The sequence below is a fragment of the Prinia subflava genome, chromosome 6 (genome assembly GCF_021018805.1).
Source record: "Prinia subflava isolate CZ2003 ecotype Zambia chromosome 6, Cam_Psub_1.2, whole genome shotgun sequence".
In the NCBI taxonomy this organism is placed as follows: Eukaryota; Metazoa; Chordata; class Aves; order Passeriformes; family Cisticolidae; genus Prinia; species Prinia subflava.
Genome location: NC_086252.1, coordinates 28,252,734 through 28,269,393, shown reverse-complemented (window position 1 = coordinate 28,269,393; position 16,660 = coordinate 28,252,734). Strand labels below are relative to the sequence as shown.

The 16,660-nt window shown below is 45.7% G+C and overlaps 1 protein-coding gene across 1 annotated transcript in view; it reads left to right on the top strand.

Annotated features, from left to right (window-relative positions):
* SEMA5B (semaphorin 5B) overlaps positions 1 to 10,467 on the top strand; it is a 264,588-nt gene extending 254,121 nt beyond the window's left edge. The window contains exon 23 of the mRNA XM_063400862.1: positions 6,261 to 10,467. Within this exon, the coding sequence (XP_063256932.1) occupies positions 6,261 to 6,416 (156 nt within the window). The 3' untranslated portion in view covers positions 6,417 to 10,467. The remainder of the gene's footprint in view (positions 1 to 6,260) is intronic.
* The last annotated feature ends 6,193 nt before the right edge of the window (positions 10,468 to 16,660 follow it).

The following is a 16,660-nucleotide window of genomic DNA, read 5'->3' as shown; positions in this document are numbered from 1 at the left end:
ACAAGAAGACATGGCTAGCTCCATGAAACAGCTGATCTGCATCAGAAAGGCATTTTTCTCCATCTGATTTCACTGCAAGAAGCAAACAGCTTAAAAGGGGCGCCAAAGAAACGAAATGTTGGATCTTGATTTCATTACATCATTGCACAATTCCCTTATCCCTCCGTTTTCCTGGGGAATGAGGGGGCGTAATGGCCATCTCACTGTTGCTGCAGGAGGTCTGTTGGATGCTGTTACAAGGAAAGTTGGAAAGGCTGCCTCAATTCTTTTAGAGATAATTGTGTGACTGAGTTCGGCAGGAGTGTTGTCCTTGATTTCTGCAGCGGAAGGACGAGGGATGCACGTGGGCTTCATTTGGATTTACTAAGAGGAATGTGTTGGCTACAAAGAGCTGTGTGCTCCCCAGACCCTGATTTTAGACCTTCTGCTGTGTTCACAGTGGATGACCAGGGTTAGCAGTGATTGGAGTTGTTACCCCTGGTTTCTTCGCGCCTGCACTCACTCTGGGGTGAAGGAAAGGGGGAGTTTTTCTCTGCAGTACACTGGGACATTCAGCGTTACAAGCAAAATTCCAAGGTGGAAAATTCAACCTGTGCAGCCCTGGCACAGGCAGCACATCTCTGATGAGCCATGGGAAGGTGTGCACTGTATTGTTCTGCCTCTTCACAGGCTGAAGTGGTGGTAGCCATAAACACTGGAAAAAATGGTTTGAAGCTGCCCAGGGAAGGTCACCCAACTTTTTTTCTTTTTTACCTTTTAAGAGAGGAGAGTGTCATGGGCAGGAGGTAGAAGTGAAATGATACCTGTTCACAGAGAAATAGTGGAGAAACTGTGAGGTTGGGGGAAATTGTCCTTGCTCACTGACTTCACTGGGACTGCAGTGCTACATAGCTGGTGAAGATTAACCTACAAAATTCCTGGGAAACTTGCTGACTCTTCCTCCACAACCCTCAAAATAGAAAGGAAGATCTGGAGCTCAGAGAGAATGCTGAGCTCTGAAAAGCTGAGTGCTTTCTACATGAGCAGATTAAGGAAATCTTGCCATCATATGCTCCTCTGTGGGAACTACATTATGGCCCTAATTTTGGTATTAGTTGTACGAGTATCAGATATAAATACCATTTTCATTTTAGCTTCTCAAAAATATATGGGATACCTTTTAATTGGGAATGGGGCCTATCTACTTTTTGAGTCAAGTTTTGAAATTGTCATGACCGTATATTGAAAATTGAAACATTTGATCTGTTTATGTGTGTAAGAAATGTTTACACAGCTTATACTTGCAGCTGTAGGATGGGAGTTGGGAGTAGTACTGGAAGTCCCATAGTGTAAAGATGTTTTGATACATCTGGGAGAATGTGAGCAAGTAGGTCAGTGGATAATGACTTAATGATTTGGAGCAGAGGCAGAATTTGGGGAAGTAATGGCAAGGCCTTGCTGGAGAAAAAGGAACAGACGGAAAATCTGAATGATGACATAGGCTAAAAATATCAATGGAGAAAGCTGAACAAAGTTAAATGTATGCATATGGTACAATAGAGTCGTGTTTAACACACCCAGCACTCGGCTGTAACTGGGAGAAGCAGCCCTGTGAGTGCCCCTGGTGTGAGCTCAGAGCCCCACACAGGGGAGGGATCTGTGACCCTTCCCCTCAGAGTCCTCCACTTCTAACTGCAAACACACTGGCATGAGTGATCAGATTGTTCATGTAATTCCGTAAATACTGAAATACTCAGGATTCTTTTGTGCCTGGCATGGACATTCATGGCAATTCACCAACAACGAGACTGGACCTCTTGGTTAGTTGACAGATCACATATAATGGAGCAAGCTGCCACTCTTTTGCAGTCTGTTAAAGCCATAACCATCTTAGTCCATCTGAAAACATCCCTGCTTGACAAAGCAGAGTTCCTGGGTCAGAGACTTTTAAAATTATATTAGTCATATGCCAATGCAGCCTAGTAAAGTGTCATTTAAAGGAAGCAGTTGAAGTTGGGCCAGCTTTGGAGTGATCCACTTGGCTGGGTTATAGAGTGCTGGTGGCTTTCCTTCTGCTAAGAGGCCCTTGAATTGAGGTTAGTGGTGAGCAGACCAAAAGAAAAAAAATTATATCAGCTATTCCAGGATGGCATGGCTCATTCTGTAAGGGAGGAAGCAGGTAAAAGAACCGATTGTTAGTTGAATGGAGTGTTTTCCTAAGCACATTACACAGGTTTTCATATTAGCTCAGTCTGGCCTCACTTTTTATGTGGAATATTATGCTTGCACAAATACCAGAAGCTCCTTTCTTCTCAAGGCAGGATAGGATCAAAATGAGGGTCTGAAATGCATTTTCCTTAGTGCTTGGAACACATCATATATATGGCACAGAGATTTTGCCACAAGTAATTTGCAGCAGTAAGCATCGATCAGGCTTTTGGTTCTTTCTGCTTACTGAGCAGACAGTTGTAAAAGGTTGTGGCTTCTGGCAAGGGCAGTCAGTAGTGGTTGATATGGGAGAAATCAGACAATAAGAGGAAGATACAGGTTGAGTGTCAGGAAAAGCGTCATCAGTAGGGTCTGGAGGGGCTTAGATGACTAACACATCTATCACTCTGGAGGGTGCAGGATAGTGGTGCAGGAGGGCTCCTGTTGCAAAGGCAGGTCTCTTTTCCTTCCCTGAAACCTCTGGTGAGGACAGCCTGAGCTCGAGTGCTGGCTGGCTTAGCTGCTGCAGCCACTGACAAGTCCCTGCAAAAGCACCAAAAGACTGTCCCTTCTAAGAGGACTTGCTGGGCGTTGTCTTCAAGAATCACTTCTTGGCCCTGGAAATACTGAGGACCTGGCTGAGGGGGGCTGAGGGGATGAGACACAGGCAGGAGTTGGGCTGGGGCCCAGGGTATGGTCTGTGTTTGTTTTTTGTGACGGGCTGTATTTGTGCTTTGGTGACAACTCTCATCTTTCCTGTTGGGACTGTTCATCATTGCTGGGGGCATCCATGGGTGCAGCGTCTGTTCCCGTCCCACAGGAGCTGCAGGGAGTTCAGGCTGTCAGGGGGCTCTGACCTCTATGGCATAACCCACACAGCAGTGGGGAAATGCCTTCCAAAAGGAAAGCTGTTGGCCATCTCTGCACTGTCACTGTGAAGAGCTGCAGGATGAGAGCAGGGGTTAAAACTGAGTAATGCAGCACAGGAATCGACCCAGAGAGGTTTAACTGCAACCTCTTCTCCTGCAGTGAATGCATGTGTGCCTGTGTACATCTCTAAATTTCACTGCTGCCTAATTTCCCTTCTACAGTGTATCAACCAGTTTCTAGTGCCAAGGAACCTAATCATCTGTTTATTAAAATGAGGCAGACAATAAGTTTGTGGGGGTAAATGTTAAGGCAGTGCACATTGATCATGCTGATTTAGGACAGTACTGCCATCGCAGCATTTCCAGAGACAAATTCTTTGCAGCTAATTGCATTATAAATTCCACTAAACCATTTTATGAGGTAGTGCCCTAAGATATAAGCTCTCCATCAAAAATAAACCCAAAAAGAGGAAATAACCGGTTGTGGGATTTTTCATAAGTAAGTATTATATGAACATGAGAAGAGAGAAGAGGAAAAATGCAAATCATATTAATTAATTGCTAAATCTGTTGTAATGGGCTAGTTGTGAATACTGTGGAACATGTTAAAACTCGTACAGATTTTCCATCTCAAAGCCAAAGAAGTTGAGTCCTGAGGTCTTTGTCCTCAGACCAAGATGGTCCTGAGCTATTGCAGGTCAGGATTTTCATCTCGCTAAGTTTCAGAGGTGTCAATCCTGTCACGTTATGAATCTTAACCAACCCAGACAAGCCCTGGATGCTGGACCAGATTCAAGAGAGTCCAGAGACACTGTGGCAGTGGGACTCAGCCTTTCCATCTTCCTTCCTGCAGTGGCCATGGAGTTACGGTGCCAGCAGTGGCTGTCCTGGCCTAGGAACATCAGTAGGGAACAGCAGCCATCATGTACAGCCAGTGGGAACAGCTGTGGGGCTCACCAGAGAGCAGCTCCCCCAAATACTCAGTGGTAGTACTTAGTAAAGTGCCTTTTTACAGGGAATCTCAAACTTTGTTTTTCTCAAGCTGGGTCAGAAGACCTGGAAGCACAGAGCAGTTAATTGGATTTCCCAAGGAAAAGCAGCAAGCTCTGGAGGACTTCCTTGTTTCCCAGCCTCGAGCACAAAGCAGCAGACTGTTGGCCACACTACTTCAATGTTTCTTTGGGCGACTGGGAGCAAAGCATGACATTGCTTTTTTACTTCCATATTGAAGGGCATGAATTCTCATTTCTTGAAAATATTTGTCACTTAGAGCATGCCTATACAAATTTTCTCCTTGGTTCCTACACATGTTGTGCTGTGGGATCAATTTAGGGACTCTAAGGCAGGGGGAGATCACAGTCAGACCAGGAGGGAGCTGGGTCTCCTCCAGTGTTGATGTATGAGATGTTTCAGGCAGTGCTCATTTCTGAAAAACTTATTTGGTGGTTCAGTGGGAAATTTCTTTGCCAGGGTAGCTTTGTCACAGGAAGGCTTTTCCTCCTAATGTCTTGTATCACATTGGGAGTTGTAAGCTCCCGGGGTAGCTGTAGCTGTCAGTCTGCTGATTAGAAGAAAATATTTTCTTTTCTTCCTCCTCCTCTCCCCCTCCCCATGCAGTAAAATGATTTGATTACAAAGAACTAGGGAGGCCTGTGGTCTCTGAGCCCAGGGTAGCCGATCCTTTCAGTGGTCACAGCTGGGTGTGGATAAACCCTGACTGTGCAGTGGGCACATGCACAGGGGAGACCCTGCTCTCCCTCTGTAGGGAACCCACTGCTGTCAGGTCACCCCGCTGCTGCTGGGGCTGGGGGGCACAGAGCCTTCCCCAGAAAGTTCCATCTGCACCTGCCCTCAGGCAGAACAGAGATTTCTCACCTTGCTGATGGAGCCACTTCGCCTGAAGTTCAATGGGTCGAGTAAAGCGGAAGGAGCTGGGTAGTTCATGGACTTGAGCATTAGTTAATTAGTTCTCACCTTGCCCTGAGCTGGGTCAGACATGAGGTGTTCGTCTCAAGGGGGAGCTGAGGTGAAGTGGTTCATCACTAAAGAGGCATCAGATCATGCCAGAGCAACCATTAGGGCCCAGAACAACCATTAGGGCCCAGGACTAGCTGGCTCATTAGACCTCTCCATCTCTGCTCCTGACGGGAGAAATGCTCATACTCTCTTTAAATGTGCTGTTAATTAAATGTTCCCTGAAGATAAGGATGCTGTAGCAGCACGCCTAGTGTTGACTCCCAGATCAAAGGAGTGAGTTCTCTGCACAATAGCCATTAAAGGTGCACTTTGGACTGACACAGACCAGAAATAGGCATAAGAAATTTAAGCCAGAGGTTAGGTGAAAAAACTGATAAAAGTATCTCAGACAAATTGACAGAAATCAGATGACTGTGAGGTAGGAGAAAGTTCCACAGAATTCTTGCACACATACACACAAAGTGTGATTTTATCCTTGTACGTAGGCAACAGCTGGCATAGCAATGGGCTTTAATCTGGGGAGAGGGGACATCTGCTTGTTGGTGGGAAGAGGGGAGGGAGAAAAAATCTTTTCTAAATTTTTCAAGCGGGCATTTGTCATTCTCATTTTTTATGTTATTGTTTCCGACAATTGTTACGTGGTTGTTAAATTTTTTAAGTAATTCTAGATTTCCCAAAAGTGACCATGATTTGTTACTTATACTGTAGCTTACAGAAGTGACACACTTAATATCGGGGGGTCCAAACCTGGATATCTACCAATGGAGATGGAGATCAGGTAAATGCACACCTGCTCTTCCAAAGAGGAAAAGCTGCCGTTTGGCACCTGGCTTGAGAGGGAGCCACAGGCTGTACCAGGAGCATTTTGGACGAGGTTAGAACTGAGCGCTGCCGTTAATCTCCAGCCTTTGTGTAGGCCCAGCATGGCTTTGTGTGACCACGGTGTTCAGACAGCACACGGCCAGGAGACTCCGTGTCCCTGGAGAAGGCCCTGGGCCCCTCCCCAGCAGTAGCTGAGCTCAGGGAGCCCTGGCAGGAGCTGTGGTCCCCAGGCCCAGCCCCGCGGCGAGCGCGAGGTGCCAGCTTGCTCTCCCAGCCGGAGGGAAGGTGGTGGCGGCAGCAGAGCCCGTGCTGGAGGAGGCAGGCGAGAGGGAGGTGCCTGCAGGTAGGAAAGAGTGATTGTGTGGCACTGTGGCCATGCCTGTCATCTCCTCTTCTCTTTTACAGACACTTAACAAGAACAACTTGATACCAGACGACAGGACCAACTTCTACCCGCTGCAGCAAACCAATGTGTACACAACAACCTATTATCCCAGTACACTGAATAAATACGATTACAGGCCCGAGGCCTCCCCTGGAAGGACCTTTACCAACAGCTGATGATGGACAGCTCCTATGGGACTGGATAACTTCCTATATGATTTTTTTTAATTGATTTTATGGACCAAATGCTGGCCCAGCTTCTAGATGTAAATATTGTACAGTAGGGTCTTTTTTTTTTTTTTTTTTTTTCCTTTGGTTAACTGTGTTTCTTGTAAACAGCACATCTCCTCACAAGGACAAAAATTCAAATGGACCATTCTGCAGAGCTTTTGTGGATATTTGTCTGGAGATGGCTCTTCTACTGCAACTGTTTATGGCTGGAAGGTCAGCGTGCTGTCCAAGGCTGAGTTTTTCAAGGAAGGGGCTGTGTGCTGGCTTGGTGGCCACTGAGCATCCACACACAACACTTGGGAGCACTCCGAGCACGGCAGGAGGTGGCCTCCTGGAGCAGGACTGGATGCATCCTTCCCGAGCCAGGACAACAATGGTGCGCTGGACGACACACAGCTCATGGGACACACCAAACAGGACTCCATCATGCCAACAACTTGAAGAACATTTTCTTTTTCCTTTTTTTTAATTTTAATTTTTATTTTTGATTTTTTACGTTTCTGAGAAGAAAAAAAAAAAAAAGTAGTAACTTTCTAGGGCAGTGTTCCCTATATCTTCAACAGAATCTTTTCGCATTACAGGAAATACTCTCTGCAGCCTTCTTTGGTAATATGCAGTTCTGCTGATGAGGAACAACACACAAATGAAGTGCATTATCCAAAGAAGCTTTCCAGAATGTTTCCAGTCTTAATTAAAAGAAAATTATACAGGCAGTGAGACACTGAGAAAAGTAAATGTTGGAATTACATTGGAGACATGAACTTGGAGTGCCTAACAAACAAAGATGTTTATATCACTGGAAAAAGAGATGTGATGATTGCCGCACAAGAGCCATGGGCTTTTTTTCTTTCTTCCTTTTCCTTTATTTCTGAGACAGTGTTAACTTTTTTTGTTCTAGCTTTGATCCTGATTGTGTCTGCCAGGAGAGGCAACTTTAGAGGCCATGCTCTTCTTGTGGGAAAAATCACCATGCTTTGAGCTAATACTTCCTCTTGTTTTTATTATTGGGTTTTAGTTCATATATGTTCAAAAAACGAGTGATTCTGACTTTGCAGGGGGAAGGTATTTTTTAAGGAATGTTTCCATAGTCTGATATGACCCAGAAACTCTGCTGCACGTTCTTATAGCATCTTCCAGTCAGTACTCTATGAAATAGTAACACAGCTGAGTAATGTGCATTGTTTGCCAATATTTCTTTAATTTTTCTGAAGAAAACCAACCCAACAAACAAATGCTGCTGCAGCTATTGAAGTAAATTGGAGCGGCAGCATTATTAAATAGTATATCCAGCCTTGAAATGTAATTTTGTGTATGTGTGTGACTGTGTCTATAAGAACTGTATTAGTCTGATGCAGAAGCCATGTCGTCTGAAACCAGATGTTTGTCTGACATAATTGTTTGGCAAAAAGGAAACTTATTGCTGGTGCTTAATGTACAACTACATCCAGTGTGTTAGCAACGTGAACAAGTCCACCACTGTTATCATTCAGTGTTTCTAAATATTTATGATGAACTCCTGATGCTAAGTATTTTAGAATGTCGCAGTACTGAGCATGAGATAAAAGCACACCCTGAAATACGCATGAGCTCCACGTGGTCCTGAGCTTGGCTTTGTTGTCCCCGGCAGTCCCGTCTGTCCCCGCTTGGTTTCGGGTTTTGCTGTGAGCCCACATCGGTTGTTTCTCAGTGCTGTTCCTTTGCAGGTGCTTGTGTGGAAGCCCAGCTTGGGCCGTGTACTCAGCTCTTTCACGTAGGCAGCTGGTAGGGAATGAAGGGAGCCTGTGTTGCTTGTGACAAGTATATTGCTTTTCCTGCGAGGAAGAGCCAACGTGACTCTGCAAGCCCGTGTGCTATGGCGGTCTGACCAGAGGGCAAGTATAAAACAGCCTCCCGTTTTTAAATTGCTTTGTTTGACTTCAGTTTGCAGTGATTGAAAGCTGTAGGGGTATTTGTAATAAAGTGGGGTTATTAGCACTGCCACGAGGACACCTTAGGCTCAGCAGTGCCCATCATTTTCAGCAGCTGCTTTCTTTATTTAGCAGCTCATCCTGTTCCTGCTCTGGTCTCACCAGGTGAAACAGGCGGGTCAGAGGAAGAGAGGGATGCCCTTAAATAGAATTTTAAGCAGCAGAGTCAGGAGCTGATGCAGACCCAGAAGACTGAAGCACCTGCCACAAGTCTCCAGGCTGGCAGAGTGGTTTGGCAGCCCTGAACCCCCAGCAGCACAGCCAGGCAGGAGCAGCTGGAGCAGAGCAGGATTGCCAGGGAAGCAGGATGGCACTGGTGGCAGGGAGCCTTCAGGGTGGCTCTTCCCAGGCCACTAAATCCCATTTGAGGGGTGATGACTTAGTGCCTCGTGCTGTAACGAGTTCACTCTGTCTCACTGAATTTCCACATGCCCCTCAGCAGTATTTAAAATCCTGACTTAAAGTAGTTCTAACAAGTATGTAGCCCAAGGGTTGGAAATTATTACATTAGACTATCAGGATGGGATTTCCCAGGTTTAATTTATGTGATTCAGGAGAAAACACTGGCTCCCAAGATCATTCCAGCCATTGTAAAATCAAAGCCATCTCTGAGCTTCCCCATCAGAAGATTCCCTGTGGTAACACACTGCAATTACCATGCACCTGGCAAGATTGCAGCTGAGGGGATGCAAGCAAGTCGAACCTTGCAATTATCTCAATTTTCTATTTTTCCTTTCTCTTTTCCCCTCTCCCCCTTTAAATTTTTTTTCCATTTTTAGCCTCACAGAAGAAAATGATGTAAACTGATTTCTTTTTTCCAGAGTACCATATGACATTATTTAAATGGTCAAGTCACCAAGATGGGTGATTACTGCCATTGTGCTCAGGAGGTGGATATTTTGTAGGCTATTGGAGGGCAGATGCTTTGAGGGTGGTGCATGTGGTTATAGTTTCATCAAGACATTCCTTCTTATCAGCCATCCAAAAGGATTTAGCCCTTTTTCATATAATTGGCAATCACAGCAAGGGGCTGTAGTCTCCATTCGAGCAGAAAGCAGAATCCAGGAGAGAGTGAAAAAAAGAAATCAGAACACTGTATTACTCAATTAATGTTTGCAGGAGAGGGCAGTTCTTTAAGGACGATGTTAATGCGGTGTGAGAGTTGCATTTTTCATGAGCTGTCTGACATGTGGCAGGTTAACAACACCATGTGCTGGGATATTCTTGCAGTCCAAGTAACTTGGCACCTTGAGCATCAGGTCTATAGTATCTGTAGTTTGAGTTGCTCCTGCAGCTGGATGTTAAACTTGCTAGAATTTCCTGTTCCTAACACTTAAACTGGAGTGGAAATGCATTTCCTTTGGGAGCATTGCTTTCCAGAAAGTTCATTATGCTATATATATAATTTTTTTTCCTTTACTTCTAAGACAGAGAAAAGGAACCCTGGGTGGTTCCTCTGTAGGTCTGGAGACACTGTGTCTCTGCAAACCCTTTGGACAGGATTCAGGTGTGCAGGACATGAAATATGATGGAAATCTTGCAGCCAGGAGTGTAGTGGAAACATCTGTAATTAGGCCATTCTCTCTTTTTCCACGGCTGCCTTTCTCCCGTCCGAGGGGTGTGCCTGGTGCTGTTACTGGGGCTGTTGTGCCACTGCTGGCGGGTGTTCCTTGAGCAGTAACTCCCAGCTCACTGACACACAAACCACTTGAGGATCAAACCCTCACACGAGAGGGACTGGTGCTCCAAAGGTGCACTTGAATGCTCAGCATATGAGCCAGGGCTGCTCTTAAATGTATGACCTGTACAGATACTATAGGAGAACAACATTTATTGTCTAACCACCACTATTCCTACTGCCTTATGTTCAGAAAATGAAGTGTTTGCTTTGAAATCAGCAGAGAGCAGGGATGGAGCCTGTGTCTGACGCAGACAATTTGATGCCTCTGGTGATAATCTGCTGTTCAGCCCACCTGGAGAGAAAACTGCTGTCCATTGAGATTGATTTATTCTTTGTACCAAATGTAGTGGGGGAGAGTTATATATATACATCTATATATATATATAAATATATATATAAAAATGTAAATTTAAAGTTTCTGTAACAACTTACTCTTCTTTTTGTAACAGTGTATACATCTATCAGTGGATAGATACAGTATATATTTATAATATATACACACGCAATATATATATTTAGCAAAATGCCTGCAGAGGAAACTTAAAATAAGAAAGGCAGTGCTGTTATTCAAATTCCACAGGGACAAACTGAAGAAAAAAACCCTATAAAAATATAGTACTCTTTCCATTAGGTTTTAAAAACCCACTTTTGAGGTAAATAAACATAATTTTTTAATTGAAAAATAAATTGATTTTTCTAGTTAGAAATGCTGATTCTCCCCTAAATCATTCTGGTTAAGAGTTATTAAGAAAGAGATACTTGATACTGTTTATATTTTCATAATAAGCCTCCTAAATTTCTCATGTGTATCGCTCTATTGTCTTTTTAATTATAAGTAGGGAGTAATTGTGCAAAGAAAATTAAAATAGCAAGTAGGAGTAACAGGTCTTGTACCATTAGAGCAAAAGACATCATCTGTTAGAACAGGGAAAATGTCAACATCCGTGTTGAAGGAGTCAGTAACTGCCTTCTGAGTTATTGATCAGCTTTACAAGCCTTGCCTTACAGTCACACCAGGAGGTTTTATCTGGAATGTAGGAAAAGAACCCCTGTGAACCCACAGCTTTTGTTTTTCAGAAGGGTCCAAAAAAGCCCACCAGGCCATGGAGGCACCTGGTGCTGTGGGTGTCTCTGCAGCTTCCCGTGGCAGTGACCAAGGCTGTGCCCAGCCCTTACACACGGCAGGGCTCAGCAGCCTCGGAGCCGTCCAGCATGGCACAGAAATTCCCAGTAAATCAGGGCTGAAGGGTTCCTTCTTCTCCAGCAAATCACTGAAATGCCCTCATGGCCAAGGACTAAACTCCCAACAGATGAACCTTTCCCTGTAGCTTTTTAGAAGGAAGTTTCAGGTGGCTTCAAGTGCAGTTTGAGGATAGGTGAGAGAGCTTTCTGTCCAGCTTTGTTTTGCCTTGTTGCCAGAGCCTTCAAAACTGGGCAGAAACCCCTCTGGAGCTGGGTCCTTGTGAAACTTACCCAGTCTCAGTTGTTCTGCCTGGAAGTTCCTTCTTCAGAACCTTTGGGAAAAATTAATGTCTGCGTTCATCCTAGCTGGAGGAGCAAAACCAGCACCCCACTATTTACACAGCCACAAACGTAAGCGCTCAGTAGCATTCAGTGTAAGTTTGGGTCTCGAGCCTGTTCCTTTTTCCATTCTGCCTCCAGCCTCAGCTGCAAACTCCCCCCTGCTATTCATGAGGCGTCAGTGCTGTAAGAGCAGCATTTGGCTTTCTGCAGGCCCCAGCCACGATCTGGTTTTAAACAAATCTGGTCATGAAAAGTTTTAACACTGCACTCTGGTTCTGACGCCTCCTTCAGCAGGATGCTGCTGATTCTCAGGCCAGGGAGTCAAGCAGAGGTCGGTGTGGATGGGCCATTAATAACTGGAGCAAAAACGTGATTAGTACCAAAATGTCAAACAATGTAAAAGCCAGCCAGCTGCACAGCAGTGTGCTTTCCTTCCACACCCCTCCTTAGACAGCATCCAGACCTGCCCATACCTGAAAGCCATGGGCTTAATTGGGAGCATTCCCACAGAGGAAGCTTTAGGAGGATGCATGGTATGTGAGATGGAAATGATAGGATTTATCTTGTGGTTGAGGTGGGAGAGTGACAGATGCAATATTGGATCTTGGATACATGGGAAACAATTATGTGAACACAGAATGCTTGCCCCAAAACAACAAAACCTGGAGAGTATTATTGGACTCTGTTGTGAAGGCACATCACCTTTCCTATGCAATCGAACTTGATGGTACTTTAGCATAAAGGTGACCTAGACTATAATCACTGCCTTTAGACACTGTGAATTTTTTTTGGGTACTCTGTATTTTTATATATTGTACAATGTAAAGAATAATTCAGAAATAAAACAGACCAACCTGACAAGCGTGTGAGTTATTTCTGCTGTGGCTGGGGCTCCTGACGGCTCTGGCAGGGTGGGCCCGCAGGAATGAGGAGGAGCTTCCTCCTGACCTTGGTGGCCAGTGGCCATACAAAATCCTCTCAGCTGCCTGCGTGGGGATGGGGAATTGCAGCATCCATCCTTCCTGCCTGTCTGCACTTTGGCTGCATCCTGAGGCCCAGGTCTGCATTGTGTTTGTCATGAGCTGTAGTCTCTGTGGACACCAAATTGTGTTACTGAATGTAAGGCTCCCTTCCCCCATCACAAGCTCCACGCCCATCGTGGGGTGCCTTTCAAAAAAGGCTTTTCTGAGTGAGGTGCCCACTGAGGTAAGCTGGAATATGAAATGCAGGGTGCCAAATCCTTACACAGATCTGCAGTGAGTGTCTCCCTTCTGCTCCTCAGCTCTCTGCAGGTGACACTGAGCCCCCAAGGGCACAACTGCTCTCCGTGCCAAGCCAGCAAAAAGACATTCATCCTCTGCAGAGCCTTTCAGCTGTGTGTGCTCAGCTGCAGTGAAACCCTGTCACTGCTGCTGCTGCTGCTCAAGCCCCACATATTGATGCAAAAAGTTACAAAAAGCTGAGGGACACATTTTGATTGAAGGATGAGCGTAGCCTCGTATTGAAGAACATTATAGCTCTTGTTGCATTTATTAATCAAAGTAAAGACCATGAAAAGTGACAGAGTCAGGAACATTTTAGTTTATGTTCCGATACAACTCAAGACTTATATTGAAGTTCCATACAGAAAATTACACCATAATGTCGTAAAAAATAGATTGGGTTGCTAATACCCTGAAACGTGCTGCACCTGCATACATAATATTTTAATCCTACTAAATCATAAGCTATCATTTGGGTGTTTTCATATTCTCAAGTGTGCATACAGGAATTTCTTTTCAATGCAGACCATTAAAAAGTAATTGAGAGGCACAAGATCAGTAAAAACAAACTTGCTGTGAATAAGATGGATCTTTTTTTCCCAGTTAGTTTCCATGATAACACAGGGAGGTCATTTTTGAACAGTTTTGTTTTGCATGAAGACATCTCTGCATACAATTAGAGCAAAGTATTACGTTGGAACCGATTTCCAATTTTCCTTAAATGTGTCTACCACCACATTTTTTTTCTAGTTGCTAATTTGATTCATTAACATAGCAGTTTCACTTTTAGCCTCAGTAAATTTAGTTCTCTCACCTTCACACTGTGCATCCCAAGTGTACCCTTTTCTCTCTTTAATTTTTAATTGTTGAATGAATTGTTGTGTTGAAAACAGGGAAAGTTTCATTACCTTGTGGGTTCCCCGTGAGGTGTGGGAGCACCCCCAGCAGTGTGGGCAAAGCAGGGACCCAGGCCAGGCTGTGGAGCTGTCTGGGGGGGCCACAGCAACAGCTGCAGCCCCACAGACCCCTCCCACCTTCCTTTTGGAATTGCTCCAAGGTTCAGTATAAAAAATGCAGGAAAAGGAAAAAGCAGAAGTTTCCTTATGACTCGTGTCTGGTCTCCCTGTCTCCTCCCAGCTCCCTGCAAGAGGGGCTTTGGGGACATGCTGGGCCAGATGCTGCAGTGACAAACCTGTCCCAGCCCTGTCCCTCCATATGAATATATATCAATATGAAGCCCATTTTCTGGTGTTTTCTCCTGTGTTAAGGGATGAAATATCCATGGTTGGTGGGGCCCTTGCCTGGGCAAGGGCACTGCCAACACTCGGTGCTGTGGGCTGAGGAGGGGCAGAGAACTGCAGCCAGCCCAGGGACTGCCCGTGCTCATGAAAACGCTGGGGCAGGGACTGGGATGAACGAGCTGGAATCACCACAGAGCAGCTGAGCAGATGTGTTTGGGCACCCAGGCAAGTTATCCAGAGCAAGTTCTGTCAGAGCAAGTTAATTTCCTCCTCTGATAGTGCACATCTGCAGGTAGCATGGAAATAAGAACTATCCTGCAGCCTGATTTCAGCAGGGCTGTTGACTCTCTCATGCACGAGCCTCATCTGCTGCCAGCAGCAGTGGCCAGGCAGAGCCCTATGCAGACACACTCCTTGGAAAGCAGTCAGGATGCAGCAGCAAAAAAAGCCTCAGGTGAATCCCCTCCTGCCACAGCCAGCACTGCTGCTGGTGCCCAGCACCAGTGCCCCCAGTCCCCACCACAATGTGACCACAGGGCCTGGCTCTGACTCCCAAATTTCCCTCTGCCCACACAACCATTTCACCCCTCTGTGAGAGCCCAGGTGGTTGTGCTGCTGTGACCTGGCAGGGGGACAGTCCCCACGCTCAGCAACGTTCCCTGTGTTGCCCTAGATCAGCTCAATGCAGCCGTCCCGAAGAGACCAGCACAGAGCAAGCACCTCCTCACTGTGTGTGAGCCAACCTTAAACTGCAAAAGCTCTGCTCCCCCTGGTACCTCGTGTGTGCTTCCCCCTCGAGGGCACAGCCAAGGGACCACGCACTCAGTCACCAAAAGCTTTGGAGACTCATTACAAACTGTTCTGCTAACAGTTGAAATGCATTTTGACATGGTTTGTTTTGTTCATTCGTAAAAAATCACCGACAGAGTTGTCATTGCACTTTCTGGTTAAAAAACTGAGGTTCAAATTAATCAAGAAGGTGACAGAGTTCAGCTGTGCCCAAAGGAAAAAACCCAACCACATGCACACATCCCCTATCTTTGGTGAGAGTTCAACCCTTCAATTTGCTGACAATATCTCCAAACCAACCCATTCTCCTCTGGGGTAAGGACTGAACTGGGTGAAGGTGATTCTGGTGTTGTGACAGAAATGTAAAGCTGGCTCTTGGCAGCTGGGAAGACTCTCACCTTTTCCTGCTTGTCCCCATGTGATCACAGCCCAGGTTTATTTTGTGACCCAGAGTTTTATCACCTTTTTTTTTTTTTTTGTTCCGACTGGCCTTATGTTGACATCTCACAGCAACTCAAATGTGTGTAAGGTCAGCTGGTTTTCATTTTTAAACTCCTAAGATGACAAGGGAGCGTTGTTTTGCTGCACACCAGCCACATCCATCCGTCAGCTCCGTGGTGTGGATCTGTACAGAACATGGAAGGTGCAACTTTTTGGGTCCTCGCACCAGCTGAGGCGGATCTGGAATCCAGCAACCACTAAAAGCTCCTCCTGGATGTGGGGGAGCTGTGGGAAGTATTTTCTGGCTGAGCAGTTGTGCTGCAGCATTGTCACCCTTCAAAATAACATCTCTGGAGATTTCCAAGGTCAAACTTCAGTTTGTGAACTGGCAATTAGCTGGAAGCAAAAGGTAGTCCTGGCTTTCCATCACTCTGGAGACAGTGAGGAGTGTCCAAGACTCAGAGTTAGCATTGACCACAGAGAACAGCAACAGGCTGTTGAGGTTCCATCCATCTCACCCTGCTGTACTCCTTCATTTTTAAACCTCCCGTAGTCATTTCCTCGCTGTCATGGAAATAATGGAGCCAGCAAAGAATTGCTCCCCTCTCAAGCGCAGGGTAATGAACAGCCATCAGAAACATTTGATATTTCCATGATGTGAAGCATCAACGGCCACAGAGAAAACTGTACCCATTTTGGCAGTACTTAATTTACTGTCACGAGCAAGCGATCTGTATGAGAGAGCAGGCACAACGCTGATAGGCTTTTATTACCCTGCCAGGAGCCACATTATTGTTTTCTGTTTTCACATTTCTTAGCTATAACATTTTTTTGTTCATAGGTTTCTCCTATGAGCTTGGCTGGAATTATTTTTATGTTGTCCCCAATTTACATGCTGACTTACATCAGCCTGTCCTCGAGAGAGGGCCTTGCTTTCTGCCTGAAAGCCTCCTGGCAATTACTGCTGTCTTCTGCTGATCCATCACTCCCCTGGCACTGGGGGAGGTGAACCTCCCTGCCTGGCAGAGCTGCCTGTCCTGGGGAGCAGCTCTGTCCCTGGCAGGCCCCACCGTGCCAGGAGGGTCTGAGTGAGCAGGTACAAACCTGTGCTCTGAGCATCCCTTCTGCAGCCAGCCCAGAGCCCCCCACCCCACCCCAGCCCAGACAGAATCATCTCTAACACACTGAGGGTAAAAGGTGGGATGGGATGCAGTGCTGGCCATGGGCTCAGGCCCATGCGGAAAATCTCTCTCAAAACGTTTTTTCTGCACATCAAAGGCAGTGA